At 34.4% G+C, this 18,816-nt stretch overlaps 1 protein-coding gene across 2 annotated transcripts; it reads right to left on the bottom strand.

Moving 5' to 3' along the window:
- Window positions 1–1,222: 1,222 nt before the first annotated feature.
- LOC130823169 (GCN5-related N-acetyltransferase 7, chloroplastic) lies at window positions 1,223–15,808 on the bottom strand. Of its 2 annotated transcripts, none has more exons than XM_057687794.1 (5): window positions 15,425–15,808; window positions 8,225–8,380; window positions 5,870–5,965; window positions 3,898–4,018; window positions 1,223–1,571 (listed from the first exon to the last, which is right to left on the bottom strand). In XM_057687794.1, exons 1-5 carry the CDS (start codon window positions 15,728–15,730, stop codon window positions 1,399–1,401), a joined length of 852 nt encoding a protein of 283 aa, XP_057543777.1. In that variant the 5' UTR covers window positions 15,731–15,808; the 3' UTR covers window positions 1,223–1,398. The 2 variants fall into 2 exon arrangements, with proteins under 2 accessions (XP_057543777.1, XP_057543778.1); XM_057687795.1 differs by having other exon boundaries at window positions 1,223–1,518; window positions 15,425–15,795.
- Window positions 15,809–18,816: the final 3,008 nt, after the last annotated feature.

Genomic DNA, 18,816 nt, shown 5'->3' with positions numbered 1-18,816 from the left:
CCTCCCAATCCATTTCTTTTCGACCCCAACTGCTGGCAACCGATTGCATTTGGTGTGATTCCTTTTGTGTGCTCCCAGCTTGATAAACAAGTCATTACAATAACTCACAGTGTCACATTTAAGGAGAAGAAAAATGTCAGAGTCTTATGTATAATTAACACTATAGACCCAAGAAAACGGGCTTTTGGCTGAGCTGCAACTAGGAATGATGTTCTAACAATAAATTCAATCTTATTGTAATCTATCCACAGGTCATCAAACTTACTAGAGAGGTTCCATTTAAGTTTGGAGTACTTTCCCAACGGAAAACCCTTAACAACAACAAAAAAGTGAAAAACAAAGTGAGATATTGACAAAACGAATGCCTGTGATAGCGGTGCTTAGGTTTGGATCAAGACCTTTGCTTTCATAACACACCGAAGTTCCCTATGTGACACCCAGCTAGAGTCAAATTTAATATACAAAGATCAAGTTATTGGTTACGAAAAAAATCTGAGAAAACACAACAAAGGCCGAATTCGATTTATCCTAAACCATTAGGGGTAGAAGCATTTGTTTCAAATTCATATTGAAATGGGAGAAACAAGGAGCAAACACACCATCACGTACAGGCATAGGTTGTTCAAGCAATCAGTATAGTTTAGTTCAGACTTCAACACGATAGGGTAAAGTTGCTCAAAGGACTAGAACCAAATTAAGAAGGTTATACTTCGATAATGAGGCAGTACTAGCTCAAGGCCACAATGAAAGAAAAGAATCAGGAAGAATAATTTGAGTGATTTAGGATCTCTGAATGAATTACTATAGGGAAGCGTATCACTGTAGAGTTAATTATCTGAGAAGGAAACCTAAGTCGTGTGTGATGTGCGGTAATCTGACTAGGAAATTCAAATTTTCAAATTCAGCATTGTGAAATTATTTAAGCATAATACGTATGCATGTAGCATCACTATAAAATTATGAATCAAGGGGCTGAACAACATGGCTCAGTAATATTGTTTCGGATGCTACACAGAAATGTGGTATACTTTTAAAACCCTTTGGCAAGACCCTATCTTTGAAAGTTCGGAAAAACACGAATTTTACCAACCGAAGAACAGCCAGTAATCTCCAAAAAATCATTAATACTTGAATCTGGAAGAGATGTAAACCGAGACTTTCATGTAAAGCAACAACAAGATGAGCAAAGTGAACCGAGACTACCAACTCATCATAACAAAGATGCAACAAATCCCAAAACTTATGGGAACTGCCTATATTGATATCATATACAAATGTAATCTGAACTATACAGTAAGGCTATAAAAAGAAAAACATATTGCCTCTCCTCAGATATACACATAAAAATCAGATACATCATAAGATAATCAATATAAAAGAGTAAGCTTAGGTTGCAGTTTACAAGTCGTATGGATTTGGCAAACCAAACCAAAGAATGAGTCTTCTTGGTCTGTTTAGGAACCTGGCCTGCCATGCAGGTTCATCGCTTTCATGGATGAAACCACTCTTCAAATACAACTGCTTTGCCGATTCGTTATCAGCAGCAACATGAACATACAAATCAGTTATGCCTGGGAGAGAATGACCAATATCTCATTATTTATAGCAATGGAAACAGGTGCACTGTTATCTTTGAAATCACAGAATAGAAGACACACACACTATAGGAGAACGAAATGCAAAATCCCTAGGTGAAGAAAGCTGATGCAGCAGAATGAGATAAAAGATTGGACAAGAAAACCTAAGATGTGGTAGCTATAGTGATGTGCTTAGTTTTGAAAAGCGCGAGGTGCACCGAGGCGCTAAGGCCCTTAGACTAGGCACCAAGCGCAGGGCGAAGGTGAGAGCTTTTTGTATGCGAGGCACACTTTTTCGCTAAAGCATAAAAATCAATTATAAAACATATACAACATGATATTCATATTTTAGTATCAATAAGCTTGAAAACATTAATTATTCTTGTGGTAAACACCAGTTTAGCACAAAACTATTATTATGAGAATGCGAAGAATTCCCTAAGTTTTTTTTCTTCACAAGCTTTTTGTCTTTCTTAAAGAAGCAACGATTTTTCGAACTTCATATTCAAGTAAATTTTGAGTTTCAAGTTTTACTTCTTTTTCGAACAAACAAACATAAGTTGATTACCCAACTCAACAAAGAGGCGCACAAGGCGTGCAGTGCATCGAGGCGCCCAACGCGCACGTCTCTTATAGTTGGCTTCACCTCATCTAGCCGAGGCGTTTTCAGCCGAGCATGAGCTCAAAGCGCACAAGGCGCAAAGCGAGGCGCGCTTTTTAAATCTAAGGTGATGTGGTTCGCATATCACTCAATATTGGCCAAAAATGAGAAATTTCTTAAACCAACCAAACATGCGGTTTTTTATAACTTTGCAATGCAAGTAGACTTTGATCAGTAAATCTGGAAACACTTATAGCTCGGTCAATATGATACAATGCAACCTCATTTTTACACAATGAGCGAGGTGAGAGGTTGATACTATATACTCCCTCCTATGCACTAGTATTGTCTCATTCGCTTTTTGGATACTATTCATTGATCATCTTAATTTTTATGTTATTCTTAATCTAGAAGTTAAACTATAGTCAAGTGGAATCTTGTTTAATGGTCTTAATGTAAATTTCATTAATATCAACTTGTTATACTTTTTACTCGAACACAATTATAGACATTTTAGGATTGAAATAGTGCAATGGCAAATGTGCCAAAATCAAAACGAACAATAATAGTGATAAGAGGGAGTATCATGGAATAAAAAATGAGGTCTTTATGTTGCATAATAGCCTTTTTACAATGAAGTTTGAGCTTACCGAACGCAAAACCCCATTATGTGACCTTTGATTTAATATCATGGAGTAACAATTGATATAAATTAGCCATAATTATCTTATTTTTGAAGTGTATTAGGTTCTAAAAGGCCTATTATAGCTTTAATTTAAATATATGTTCCAGAAAATTTAAAATACTGTAATAAATGATTGTTTTTAAGTTCACAATTCACATTGTGATGTCCATAAAATGAGTCGTAACATCGCTACGTGCCGCACTGCAACATCGCGACCGTTACCGCAATCGCAACGACATTTGGAATTTTTACTATGCTATATACTACTCTATTTGTTTTTAATAGATACACTTTTCAAAACATGCATGTCAATGCTCAACTTCAAATATTTCCAAATATACACTAGTCAAATTTCTAAAAAGTAAACTTGTTGAAACTATATTTTGGGAAGAGTACAACAAAATCTCACATGACTATATTTTTTATTAAAACTAATTTACTAAAGGCGATCAAAACAAAACATGTGAATAGTGTCAATATAAAAAACGCATGAAGTATTTAATTATGAGCTCTCCAAGTAAAATAATAATTAGAAGTCATATAAGTTAGGTTCATACTTGCAGCATGGGAACAAGCAAATAGGTAATCTGACATCAAAGATTAAGTAAGACAAGTTGTATACCGAATCCTTCCATTACAGGAAATAGGAAGGCCAAAAGCTTAATTTTTGTTCACTTGGTGAGTAGGGCTTACAGAACTCTGTGCTAGTGAGACTAGTGGCTCTAACCCAATGTCCAACACCCATCAACCCCAAGACAAGCTGACTTGTGAATTGACAGCTGATCATCTCACTCTCAAGTCTCGTAAAAATTACCAAAGATTTTGAAAAGCAGAATTTAAGGCTGATCCTCCAAACATTTGAGCTAAAAGATGTATAGTAGAGGCTCAAGTATAATGGGAGCTAGGTAAGTCATTTCGTAATTCAACAGCTAATGCCTAATATTCCCAAAACTATCATAGCATTGAATGACAATCTTTATAAATATGCATTAAGACTGAATTATTGAGGTAATAATTAAGTACATAGGCCGTACCCCACTTTTCAGCAACAGACTTTGCTTTTGAGACAAGTGCATAACCCAATCCATTTCTGTGCAACTCCTTGGCAACACAAACGTTGCTCAAATATGCCCTCGCAAAATCAGCTCCAATACCCTAGAAAATTCAATGGTAGAAGACTTAGAACATAGCATAAAGGCATAAACTACCAAATGATTAAATAAGATTAGCACTGATCAATAACTCAGTAAGTTTGACAGCCATATAGCCAATGCAACACCATAAGGCATAAACACGAGATGATCCAAGAATGCAACAAATAAAGCAATAAAGCTGTCAGAATCACGGTGCAAAATGTAATTTCCATTACGATTTTTATAACGGTTACGATGTCCCGGGAACAGTTGGATGCGCTTATCGCAGACTAGGTCACACTTCTGGCGACAAGTTATTTATTATTATTTACTTTCTGCATATATTTTTAAATGTATGATTAAGACTACAATGGTAATCAATTTCGTATGTATTGTTAATGAATATGTTCATTAGTTACCTAATTACTTATAGAGCTTGAAATAACTTTTTCTCTCCTAATTTAAGTATTTACCGTTACTTAAAAAGTAATTTAGAAGTGAAAAATAATATCTAAATAAATAAAACATAATGGAGCAACACAAAGCAAATTTATATAATTAGCAGCACAAATTTAAGCAATAGTGCAAAAATCGGGAAACGAGATTGACAAGCATGAACACTTAGAGGTTGAAATTGGAGCTTTACTTGACAAAATCCAGAAATTAAAGCAAAAGAAGAAGACTATGGAAGTGCTTGTTACATCACTCAAAGTTGAAAATGCAAAGCTAAGTAGCACAGTGAATTGCCATAAGTCTTGGACCAACATTTCATTTGATTTCAATCAACATTTTATTACTGTAGATATTCCATTAAAATTACATAAAAACAGCCATAATATTAAGACCAACAATCCATTATCATTACATGGAAACAAACATAAATTTGGGAAAGATTTGATTTGGGGAGGAAAAGATTTGGGAAAGAATTAGATAGAAATCATGGAGGGAATTAATGAGGAAGTAGTTGAGTATTCACTTGAAGGAGAAGACTGAATTCAAGAGTAAAGTAAAACAAAAAAAAGGAAAAAGAAATTAAATTCATTTTTACCTATTGTAACCGGTAACAAGGGGGAGGGGTATGCTATGAAAAAACTGTAATCATAGTTGTGATTATTAAAAAAAAAAAGTGATAGTTCGGATTATTTTTGGCCAATGAGTGATAGTTGGGATTATTTTGAGCAAATTTTCCCTTTATATATTAGGCAACACATTTCCAATTCACAACTATCAAACTAAAGACAATAGTAACCAGTTTAGATAAGGAAAATTTGGGCAAAAAGAGTGATGCATAAAAAAAGAAAGCCAAGCACTTCAAAAGAACATGGCACCACTTTGGTAACCAGTTTATGCCTTCATGGATTTGTGAATTTTAATTAATATACAAGTCAATGGCAAACACCCTTTTTTAGGAGGATGGATTAGCTTCATTCAACAAAAATAAACGTCTTGCTAGCAGTTCACCCATATCAACTATGTCATTGCTATCCAACTAAACGTGATGATTAGGAAGAGTAGGATAGTTCAATATTTAGTTTAAGTAGCTTTTAAAAATTGAATTTATACAAATTCTGGATCACACTGTTTTAAATTCCTTATCTATTTCAAAATCAAGAAACCAACCAACCATTACAATTTCCTTTTTATTCCAACTCCTCCTTTCCCTTTGTAGCAAATCCAGATACATTTTGCATATAGCAAGATATTTCATACATAATGAGACAGTTAAAGAAAACCAAACTATGACACTAATGCTCATTGCAAGTAAATGATTGTTGCCTTAAATATAAAAGAATTAGACATGAGTAAGAAACACGATGTATGTATTCTCACTTGAACAAGAGGTGTTTCACCCAAAAATAAAATATGAAGATACCTGCGGCCTCATCCCTGTCATCTCATCGGGAAGCCTCAGACATTGATTGAGGTCAAGAGACCCAACCACAACTTTAAATCCATCGTCATCCGAAAACTGTTAAAAATAAGGATTTCAGTCATTGATCACAAAAGTAACTGAAAAGGTATATATTACACAGCATAACAAACTTTGAATATAATGCAAATTGTTTACTAAAAGCTGTACACTTCTTAATTGTTGTGAAGTATAGTAAAATTTTCTATTATAAGCCATGCCAAAATATTGTTGTAATTGCAATCAAATCAAGCATAAATAACGCATATGTGACTTGTGAGTTTATAATCGGTAGACAACCAATGAATGTATGTGTCATACCAGCAGAACATTCCAAGGGTATTTTGGTATATTAAAGGAAGGGAAAAAGAGGTGAGGTGGCAGTGGATACAAAGGGGGATGAATGATATAACAGAATTATGATAAGGGTATTCAAGAATGAGCATCTTTTGTAACCAAGTTAATTTTGGCAGCAAGTTTATAGCTTGAACAGCCTATATATACTCATATGTAATAATTGGTTACATCATCAATGAAAATATACTCTCAATCTTCCCTTATTCTTCTACTGTACTAATTTCTTTCTTACTTAATGTTCTGTCTGTACTCTTCTTTTCTTTTCTTTTCTCATCTCTTTCTTCTTTAATTCCTTCTCTAATCTTCTGTCCCAGGTCTGGTTCACCACAGTATGTTTCCTTTAATGCTGTTTTCCAAGTGTCACCAACTTCATGGGATGAGGGATATTAAGGATCAATTAGTAACAATCTCTCTATTTATGTAAACACTTACCATAGGGCCAAGGCTAAAGGCGCCCTTCAATGTGAATTACATGACATTAATCAATAACTGAAGATGAAAAACATGTAGCACAGTGAAAGGAGTAGTTCCAAACATGCTATTTGCTCAAAATTTAAATGGAGATATCCTATTTACAATCAAAAGGAAACAATATTGATAGTCGAAATTGATTCAATCATGTTCAAAGACTAAAGAGAAAGTGTATTAAACTATCAAAGGCCATCAACTTCTCATGGTTAGACTCACCCCACCCAGTCATAGCTGCCACAACCCTGAGGATAGATCAAACCATTTAACAATTTAAGTAAAGTCAAAAGGCATTAGAATTCTTCACATATACCACTCCCAGAAAATTATTAGTCAAATTACATTGCAGTAAACCGAACAGTTTATTAATGTAAGCTTATGAACATGTTTTGTATTCCTGTAATCTAGAGGAGTTTTGAGCTTTGACAAGCAGCTGTACAGAAGCAATTCCAACAAAGCAGCAATCAACAGGACTCTATTATGGACTGACTTGGCCATAGAAATAAGATTTCAATTGACAAAGCAAAATGTATAAGAATGTAACAATTTGTATGTAAAATGTAAATGTATAACGAAAGATTGAATGTAAACAAAGAATGATTATAAAAGATAGAACACAAGCTTTCGAGAGGCTTGTTCTCTCCAAAAGAGTATTAAACTCCACTTAAAAATATTACTTGAATGAATGCCTAATTCCCTCCCCTTCCTCTCTATTTATACTAATTATCTACCTTTTACTCCCCCCACTTCACTGATTGCTAAACATTATTTATGATTAATTCCTATTATACCCCTTCCCAGCCCTTCATGACAAACTCATGCAACTGAAAGTAGAAGTTAGTATCAAATTCTGCCTTCTGAACCCAACAGGTTTGATCCAATGTGTTAATTGGGTTTACGTTGCAAAAGTGTAACATAGTTACCAATTGTTTGTAATTTGATATGCTTAATTTTTCCTATTGCACCGGTTCCAAGTAATACATCTTCCTCCACACTCTAAGATGTTGAGATGTAATAGTCAAAATGAAAATTAAATTATACACCAATTTTTTAGAACAAATATTCATTTAGCCTTCCTCATAGATAAATGTGATTCCCTTTCCATACATAAATTTGATTCTTTTACTTTCAGTTTCACCAAGTACAAGAGCGCTTTTTATTGACTGTAAAGGATAGGCCATCCTCTCCACTGTTCACAGCTTAAAAGAGGACTATAGTTGAGACAAAAATAAGTCCTGAAATTTTATTGCTCGAAATCATTGATAAAGGGTTCTCATATGTAGAGTTCGCTAACTAATATTGCACTGATAATGAATTAGCCCTAAGCAATTCACATAGATAGTAAACAATGAAAAAGCGCATATAAGCCGGTAACATCGATCCGAAAGCAACTAATAAGCTTTTAGCAATCAGTAAAACGTATCACATGGGTAATTGCCATTCTAAAAAATTCAATTAAATAAAGAAAACCAATAAGAAAGAAACCTATAATACCTTACATGTAGTAGAAAGATCTCTGGACAAGGCTGATATATGTGATAAAGGGAGGGAGGCATTTATACAAGATACCTTTTTGAAACCCTCCCTCTTTCCAGCAACACGTTCTTTAAGCGCTTCAAACTCACGCTCAACTAGGTGCCTCTTATGATCCTATAAAACTTGATAAACGAACCGAAGTATTAGCAATTTAAACAAAGTTCAACATACCAATTCAAACAAAAAAATAAGAAAATTCTGATGAATGAGCACAGGCATAATTATAAACTACTTTGTTATAAATTAGGATATCAACAAGAAATATAGTTTTAGTACTTTTTCTTAGAAGGGAGTCTCTTCACCCAAATGAGAAGTATGGACAACAAGAAAATTTTGAGGCATTAAAACAGAAGACCATAGTATAACCTATTTCAAATGAGTTACATACTATGGTAGATGGACCGCTTTAAATTTGACCATGACATTTAAAAATCCAAACAAGATGGACTTACACATGTTAAAAAGTTAAATATCTATGTCCCATGAAATTCCCCAGACCAGTGCTTCAAAGATTAAATGCAATCTTCAGTTGTCCAAGGCATCAAAGCCCCCAAACTCATGCCACCATGGAAAAAGTCAAAAAAATAGTGTTAGTCCACTTTTTGTTCTCTTATTCATGAGTGACAAACCATTTGGGAGATGCAATATAGTATCCATCCATTTGAACATGCTTGAATTATATGTCTCTCACTTGATTCAAATTAAATGCAACCATAACCATATAAATTTCAAAGGAATTCTTTGAACATTCTTATGCTAACTCCAAAAAAAAAAAAAAGAAAAAGTTCATCTCAAATCTCAGCTTCATAGATTCTTGCTTTGCAGTTTTCAGTTTTCGCAAAAAAAAATTGATTTTATATTTATTGGGTAAACAGTAAGACTTGCAAAAATGAAGCCTTCTTTAACTCCCTCTCCTCTCCTCTCCCCTTCTCTCCTATTCAAATATCCAAACAATTGGCTTTCATTTGGCCAAACACTGATAATAAGACTCTTTTTTGTTGTAGTTCATGTTTTTGTCATTTAATGTTTAACAATGTTTATTCATCCCTTTATAGGACATCTTTCCCTCCATGAGAGGTGATTCTCCCTTCGTGGAAGCAGTTCCCCGTGAAGATGAAGACACCTTTGTCTCGTAATTGAAGATATCTCCATCTTCATACAAGAGTAGCTCTTTATTGGCCCCTTGTACTTAATTACTATGGATGTCGATTTTTTTGTCTAGAATCTACATAAACATATCATAATAAGACATGCAAGGTTGTTAGAATATCATTTTCATGGTCTTAATTCATAGAAGAAAACGATATATGGATCTTATAGGATTAGTATGCATATAAAGATACAATCTTTATTATAAAAGTTGCATGGTTCTCAGTAACTATCCATTATCCTAGTGTCATTAAGTGGATACCAAAACCTTTCACCAACTAGGTTTGGGAATCGTATGCATTTGTTTCCAATTGACTCTTTAGGCCTTCATAGCAAACACCATTTCCAACTTCAAATAAATAAATAAATAAATATAGCACAAGATTTAACGAGTCATTTCACTATAGTCTTTTATAATCCGAACCAAACAATATAAATATTTGAGAGCCAATTACTTAATGGAGATATCATTCCAACTATTGCTTGCTTTACAATGTAGAATGCCCTAGAATGACAAATTACAAGAAATGTTCCAATTTAGCTAATGGTACACACTAACTCTCAATCAATCAATCGAAGAGTTTGGAATGGAAAATACAAACTGAATTGAGGTAACTGAATCATGTTTGTTGGCAAATTTCATTAAGAGTTTGGAATGGAAAATACAAATTGAATTGAGGCTTATGGACCCAACAAATATGGATGAGGCCTTAGATTAGGCCGTGAAGATTGAGGAGAAATTGTGTGCCTTAGGGTTATTATAAAATTCAAATGGGCCTGGCCGAAATTTACCTAATAACCCTTAGAAAATTAATACCTACCCCAGACACAACCCTCACCCAATGACCAACAAAAATTATCCCAAACCCGTCTTACCATCCCCATCAGACTCCAAACAACCCGCGAAACACAAACCCAAACACATACCAACCAAATTCCAACCGCAACCCAACCCATGACAACACCCGCCGCCTAACTAACCAGGAATTCCAAGATCGGAAGTCGAAGGACCTTTGTTAAAGATGTGATGAGAAGTGGCGAGTGGGGCACATGTGCGAAATGAAAGAATTGAGTGTTCTCATTATGGGAGATGGCGAAGAGGAGGACGGAGAAATTGAGGAGGAAGATGAACAGGGAGACGACAAAGATTTAGGGACAGTGGGTATTTCACTTTCGGTGGTGGTTATTGATAACCCAAGAACTATGAAACTCGAGGAGAAAATTAAGGGAAGTAAGGTAGTGGTGATGATAGATCCTGGAGCTACCCATAATTTCATATCGCCAGAAATTGTTCGACAGTTCGGTATTCGGGTAGAGCCCACCGAAGAGTTTGGAGTGATGCGGGAAACGGGGGAAACTCGCAATGGGAAAGGACGATGTAGAGAAGCAGAATTGGATTTAGGGGCCATTTGTATCAATGGAAATTTCTTACCACTCGAGCTTGGACATGCAGATGTAATTCTGGGCATCGAATGGTTGGCAAAGTTAGGTACTATTTCTAGGTGATCCATCCTTAGAACGATCCAAGGTCACACTAAAATCCATGATGAAAGTAATTAGAAAAACAGGAGGAGGGGTGTTAACAGAGTTGACTAGCTTGACAGAAGAGGAAAATGAAGTAACCGGAGCAGTGGACATGCTGATGATTATTCCATAGCCATTGCAACTAGTTACACAGCAATTTGCTGGAGTGTTTAAAATTCCATCTAGGCTACCTCCCTTGCGTTCTAAACAGCATCAAATTACACTAAAAAGTGGGTCAAACCCAGTTAGTGTACGACCTTACCTATACCCGCACATCCAGAAAGCAGAAATTGAGAGACTAGTGGCGGATATGTTGCATACTGGCATAATACAGCCCTCGAGAAGTCCTTTCTCCAGTCCCGTTTTGCTAGTGAAAAAGAAAGATGTTTCATGGCGATTTTGTATTGATTATAGAGCTTTGAACAAGGAGACAGTAGCAGACAAATTTCCAATTCCAATCATTGAGGAGTTAGTAGATGAACTATGTGGTGCAAGGGTGTTTTCGAAATTGGATTTGAAATTCGGGTATCATCAAATTCGGATGAAGGAGGAGGATGTACATGAAACCGCATTTCGGACTCACGACGCCCATTAGAAGTTTCTTGTCATGCCCTTCGGGCTTACCAATGCCCCCGCAACCTTTCAATCTTTGATGAAAAAGATTTTTAAACCGTTTCTCCGTCGGTTCGTGTTAGTTTTCTTTGATGATATCCTGATATACAGCTCATCTTTGGAAGAACATGCCCAACATTTGTCGGAAGTTTTGGGGTTGCTAGAACAGCATCAGTTGTACGCCAACGCCGAGAAATGCGCGATTGGGCAAACTCAAGTAGCATACTTAGGCCATATTGTTTTTGGAGCCGGTGTAGCCATGGACCCAGAGAAGGTTCAAGCAATTCAAGAATAGCCGACACCAAAGACTTTGAAGGAGCTTCGGGGTTTTTTGGGGCTAAAAGGATACTATCGCCGATTCATTCATCGCTATGCTCAATTGGCAACTCCTTTAACGGACCAGCTCAAAAAAGACAATTTTCGATGGAATGACATGGCCACAGCAGCTTTTGAGAAATTAAAATCGATAATTCTCACTGCCCCGGTTTTTGCTATTCCAAATTTTTCTATACCTTCTGTGGTGGAAGCGCATGCTTCGAGGAAAGGATTGGGAGTTGTCCTCTCACAAAATAAGCATCCCATCGCTTATTTTAGCAAGGCATTAGGTCTGCCGGGGGAAGCCAAGTCCATCTACGAGAAGGAATTAATGGCCATTGTCTTGGCAGTACAAAAATGGAGACATTGCTTGATTGGGCGACATTTTGTGGTTTGAACTGATCAGCGAAGTTTACGATTTATTGTGGAACAGCGGGAAATTGGAGCCGAGTACCAAAAATGGGTCAGTAAGTTACTTGGGTACGACTTCAAGGTGCAGTTTAGACCTGGGATTGACCTGGGATTACCGACAAAGTTGCCGACGCCTTGTCACACCACCCACACATTTACCAAGCACACTTTAACGCCATAGTATCAACTTGCTGGGTTGATTGGGAGTCACTACGAGCCGAAGTTAGGAAGGATATGCGCTGCCTTACATGACACTGGAAAAGGGGTGGTTGGCTTCACATTACATCATGGGTGTTTATTGTACAAAGGAAAAGTAGCTATCCCTGCTACATCCCCATTGGTGGAGAAATTACTGCTACAATATCATACCACGGTGATAGAAGGCCACAACAACGAATATAAAACCTATCTCCGATTAGCCGAAGACTGGTTTTGGGAGGGGATGAGGAGAACGGTAACTCAATTCGTCCGAAAATGCACTGTTTGCAACAACAAAAGGCGTCCCATCAACAGCCCGTAGGCCTTCTCCAACACCTACCAATCCCCACTCAGGTTTGGGAAGATATCACGTTGGATTTTGTGGAGGCCTTACCAAAGTCCGGAGGATATGATACTGTGTTGGTGGTAGTCGATCGCTTAACGAAGTTTGCTCACTTTATTGGGCTGAAACATCCCTTTAATGCCATTTCCGTAGCTGTTGTTTTCATTCGTGAAGTAGTTCGCTTACACGGGTTTCCATCTTCCATTATTTCCGATCGGGATAAGATTTTCATGAGCCACTTTCGGTCTGAGCTCTCCTGTTTGTCCTATGATAGTGGGCTAATACTCCCAATTAAACAAACATGAAGACATCTTTACACCTTATCTTATTATGTCATAACATTTTGTTTTGAAAAGAAGTTTGACTAATCAAAGAGTTTGGTTTGAAGCCTCACACATAAAATTGTGAAGCTTAGCAAAATCACTTAGATATTGTTGAATTGAAAATAAACCAATCTTAACTTGCAAAATGAATCCTTTAAGGAAGCAAGACAATAATTTTGTCAAAAAGAACTTGAAAACCCCTTAATCAACTTTATAGATTTGACCAATATTAAGAAAATTAACTAGAACTAAAACTATAATTTCAAAGGGGAGGAGGGGGGATGCAAAGACTGAAGACTTAGAAAACACTTCAAAATCATTTACTTTGAATCCCAAGTTGCCCTCCTCTAAGGATAATGCCAACTAGTTATAACTGATTGTTTTTTACTAGTTCCCAAATTGTAATTCTATTAAATGAAAGCAAAGCCTCAACGTTCGCAATTTAATCTCTTAATCCTTTAAAAAAAAAAAAAAAACAATGCAATTCTTACTTTCTAATTTTTCAATTGGGAAATGGTAAAATGTCATTCATCAAGTTTAAGAGAGGTGTAAAAGCTTCATCTATCACCGAAAAACCTACAGTCAAAAAAGCATCCAACATATTGCACATGGAAAGAAAGTCACATTGTCACACATAATCATACATCTCAAAACAGAAGATTCACCAAGAAAAAAGCAAACAAGTATAACAACTACCCTTCTAAAAACAAAGATAACTTAGTTTTCCACAACACCATATAAGCCGTTGCAGTACACTCTATCATAAGCCTTATCAAATTTTAGCCTAAGAAAAACACTTGCAAACCTACGTTATAGCATGCAACTATTGCCAACACTAGTGTCAAATGCATTAAGGTGATTTGATAACGAGAGTAATGCGGTTATCATAAAACGCTAAATACTAAAAAAACGAGATATAAAAGTTTAAAACGTTAAATATTAAAAAGCATGTGATATCCCTCGAAACATCCAAAAATTCAATTTTTTAAACCTTTACAATGCGGGAAAAATCAATTCCATGTTTATGAAAACTATAATAATGCATTGATGCGATGCAATGTGACCTTATTTTTGCACTATGTTGCAACCTTGAAAATTTGTAATTAGAAATTACAAAAGAGAATCCAATGCCAAAAATTTTGCTCAGATGAATAATAAAGACTACAAAAAGACCATTGGCCCAACTAAAATAAATAGTACTTGTGTGCAAACGACATTAATTTGGAGTGTGGGAGATAAGAGAGAGATAATATTTACAGTCAAGGTAGCTAAAATAAAGCTCAAGTTTAGAAGGTAGCAAAGGCCACTAATAAAATGTTGACAGAATTTGAACAACAAAGCAAGGTCCTTGGTTGAGTAAGCTCAATTCAAGCACCCCCTAAGGAGAATTTATGAGTGACGCCTTGCTAATTTGCTCGTTCAAGTAATAGTGGTACTTCAGGCTTATTGAAGTACTTAACGAGTAGATATCAAGGTGTTTTTGGACCACGTCCACATCAAGCCAAAGCTCTACACAACAAGCCATGCTTGAACACTAACACGAAGGCCTTCGACAGTTGGATACTCTTCTATATGCTTTACAATCTCAATGCTTCAACATACACCACCAAGTCATACGCAATAGCTTTAACCATGGAACACATGCCCACGAATTACATCAATGGCTTGATCCAAAAGCAATTCTCTTCTCCATACAACATGGTTATAAATGATTTCCAAATCAATGGACAAAACTCCAAGCATATGAGCCAAACAATAGTTGACTCAAACCATATTTGTAACATAAGCCAATACCCATACCCAATTTTGTCTAACATGAATAAGTTTTATAATTCTGCCCCAAAATATATTCACATTAAATATCGGCCTTCATGCATCCCGGTAAATACGCAAGATTTCCACAAAAGAATATACATTCATTGAATCTCCTAACATAAAAAATCAAGCACTAATGATAAAGCCCAAAGATGAATTAAGCAGTTGTCAAGGCATAAACTAATAACCAAGCAAAACTACAGTAATACTGCAAGCATCAAGCTCCTAAAACTCCGAAAATATGCAATGTTAAGAGTCATTTCCGTTTGGATTCTCAAATGATTAACAAATTTTCCCTGGCCGTTTTAACATGATTATCGAATAGATAAAATAAAATAAGCCAAATTCGAATAAAATATGGTGCAAAAACAGCAGTATAGATTAAAATTTTTTAGGTTTTGCAACATTCAAGTTTCTAGACTACAAAACTGCTGACAAAATTAGAAAAATAAATGGCTAATTACTAACCTCGACTCCAAAAGAGTCCTCCTTAAATTCATTAAAGGTTCGAATTCGAAGATTAGCAGCAGCCCAAAGCTCGTTCTCGGAAACCGCTTCATATAAAACAAGCGAAGATTTGTCGACGATGAAACGTTGTTGAGGAACGTCGGAGATACCTGTCGACGAAACGAAGAGTCTGGAAAAGCGTCGAGAATGAGAGGAAAACGGAGGAAAGAAATGAGAGGGAGAAACGACAGATGAAAATGGTGATGAAGTGTAGGAATTAATAAGAGATGAAGATGAGGTTGAGAGAGGAAAGGTCGCCATGGTCATCGTCCCTCCAAAATCCTTAGTTAGTTGGAATTGGATTAGGTTCGTTTGACGTTGTCATTCTTTTCATTTTTAATGATGACTTCTTTTGGCCAAGAATAGAAGTTGTCTAGTTTTCATCTAATTGAAAACTAAAAAAAAAATCAAAAAGTTAATTTTACTTCTTAAAATAATTTTCACCTTTTAAAACTAATTTTTTACTAATTTTTATTGATTATAACTAATTTTACTGATTAAAATTAACTTTTACCGATTAAATCATGTTTTTACAGATTATTTATCTTTTCAGTTTTAGAAATAAGTAATCAGTTAAAATATGTTTTAATTAATAAAAATCGATTTTAATCATTAAAAATCAGTTGCAATAAGTAAAAGTTAGTTATTATCAGTATAAATGAATTGTAATCATTCAAAACAGTCTAATCAGTAAAATTCAATTATAGTTTGTAACTACCAATTAAATTTTTAAAAAATCAATTTAAATCAGTAAAATTCAATTAGGCGAAGACTCGGATGACTTCTATACTTAGCTAGGTGAAACTTAAAAGTTAAAATTTCAAGCTAAGTGAAAGCTCAAATGATCGGACGTACACATAAAATGTTATTATGCGCTGATATGACGTAGATGGACTTCACTTGGTAACTGAAACTTAATTTCTACCTTCATAGACATAAAAAATTCTAAATAACATATTATTGGAATAAATTATGTCGAGTGAGGCAAAAGTAGGTGTCTAAAGAAGAGAATCAAAAGTCCCTTATAAATACACTCGCAACGATATTAGCCCCCGATATATATAAGTCAATACCAATTAAATTCTAATACACTGTAACAACAACTTGGCTATATTACCAATCGAAATATGAGCTAGATTAGAGTCTAAGAAATAATACTCAAAGTTTGATATCACTAAGATCGAAGGTAAGAAGTAACTTGATGAACAAATTACGCTTTCAATGAAAAACATTATTTTGCTGGAAATAAAAAATGCAAATAAAAGAACACAAAGATTTACGAGGTTCAACCAATATAGGTTACGTCCACGAAGGTTTGTAATTTCCTGATTATAGTATAACAATGGAGTTCCATGAACTCTTACAATGGAGAATTACTTTAAAGAATAAGAGAAGATTAAGGCTTTGTGTTTATAGGCTAAAGGGCTATTTTGTGAATGATTACAACGAGCATATGATCCTCCTATTTATAGTGGCTAATTACATTAATGAGCTTTCATATTAAAAGCTATGAATAAATAAGACTGATGGGCAAATTTTAATTAACCACAAGCGCACGGTGTACGTCTAGCAATACGGGTTGAACTTAGGGAAGCGAGTTAATAGATTCGTTTTGTTTATAACCACGAGATACGGACAAACAAATATAAATGGGTTGAAAATCTAATACTACTATGAGCAATAATTAAAATGATGTAAATGAAACTAGTAACTAAAGCAAAGACGACAGTTGATATGAATATAATGTTTATAAAGTAAATCTAGGATGTCGGGAATCGCCTAATTCTGACATGGAAGTCAATTACTCTCATAATTGTATGAAATTGAGTCTTTGGCATGATTAAACGTCATCAAATTAATCTCAAGCTTCCGCTCTATTGATCAATATCGGTTTAAAACCTTGCTAATATTAATCCTCAAACTTCCGTTTTATTGGTTAAACTAATATGGTTAAACTAATAGGAATTTAGCTTAAATAAACCTCAATCCTAAATTAATGCTAATCTCAAACTTTCGTTTTATTGAAAAGATAAATAAAGATGTTTAAACTAAGGTTCATTAAGCATGGGTTTAATCATAGACCCAAATTTCACACAATTAATAGATCAACTATAATTCTATTCTTCAAATTAGGGTCAATGTAACAAAAAAAGGTTTGCGGAAATAACCTTTAAGACAGTTGCCACTTACTCTTAAATAAATAAAGACAACGATATAAACTTATAAATCTAAAAGTAAAAAAAAAAAAAAAAAAAAAAAAAAAAAAAAAAAAAACTTAGAGGAGCTAAGCCTAATTACATCAAGGCAGAACAAAACTCCTTTAAAGGAAAACAAAACCAAAGTCTTAAAGTCTAAAAACAAGAAATCATATGGCAGAAAAGGTCCTAGTGTCCACTCTTACACTTCTAGCCCGCACGGTAGTAATCATGCTATCGTTCACCATCTGTATCAAAATATAAATCCACAATCAATGGGAAATAACTAGTTGTCCTTCCTACTCATAAAACACATAGAATATCATCTCTAATTACAAAGAAACTTAAACTGTTTTCATTAATTATATAAATATATAAATCCAACTTAAAACCAGTAAACGTGTGAAAGACAAATTTAAAATAATTAAAACTTTTAGATATAAAATCATTATCACAAACGTTCATGAGATGCCAAAATAGGCCTTACACTCATAACCATCATCAAAACACTTAACACGAATATACTTTATGAAATAAATTTATTTTTCAGAATGCAAAATTTTCAACTAATAAATTTAAAATTTTATGTAAATACCAAAACTAATGTTATAAGTAATACCTGAGTTTGGGAATAAAGTCACTCTAAATTTGACATAGTCAACACAAGTCAATTGTATTACTAACTCTTGGCAAAAAAGTACTAATAAAAGTGTTATTCTGCTCAAAAGTACAACTTTCTCAATAATACTCCTAATATCTCAAAAGTAACAATACGTACATTTAAAAAATTATCATGTCTCAAAATAAAATACTATAATACTCATTTTTGGTCTAAAAATATAATTTTACCAAAACTCAATATTTATCTCAATTGGTAGGAAAATTAAAATTAAAAAAATTGTCTTTAACAAAAAAAAGTTATTTTTATATACATATCTAAAAGTGCTAAATTGAGAAAAATACAAATTGCCCTTTTCTAATAACCAAATAAGTATTGTACGTAAGTAATATTGTAATTAAGAAACATATTATAAACCTAAATACCTAAATATTTATACTTATATATTCTAATCAAGAAATATACTATAAATCTGTGAAGTAAGCTTATTCTCCCATTGTAATCCAAAAGAATTTAAGTCAACTACATAAGATATCATA

Source organism: Amaranthus tricolor, chromosome 9 (genome assembly GCF_026212465.1).
Source record: "Amaranthus tricolor cultivar Red isolate AtriRed21 chromosome 9, ASM2621246v1, whole genome shotgun sequence".
NCBI classification, from domain to species: domain Eukaryota; kingdom Viridiplantae; phylum Streptophyta; class Magnoliopsida; order Caryophyllales; family Amaranthaceae; genus Amaranthus; species Amaranthus tricolor.
This window is presented reverse-complemented; position numbering and strand designations above follow the sequence as displayed.

Coding starts and splice junctions, on each gene's coding strand:
- LOC130823169 (XM_057687794.1), bottom strand. CDS start 15,730: ATGACCATGGCGACCTTTCCTCTCTCAACCTCATCTTCATCTCTTATT. Junction 5,966..8,224: donor ATCTTTCTACTACATGTAAG/GTATTATAGGTT, acceptor TATTTTTAACAG/TTTTCGGATGACGATGGATT. Junction 1,572..3,897: donor GTCTGTTGCTGAAAAGTGGG/GTACGGCCTATG, acceptor ATTCTCTCCCAG/GCATAACTGATTTGTATGTT.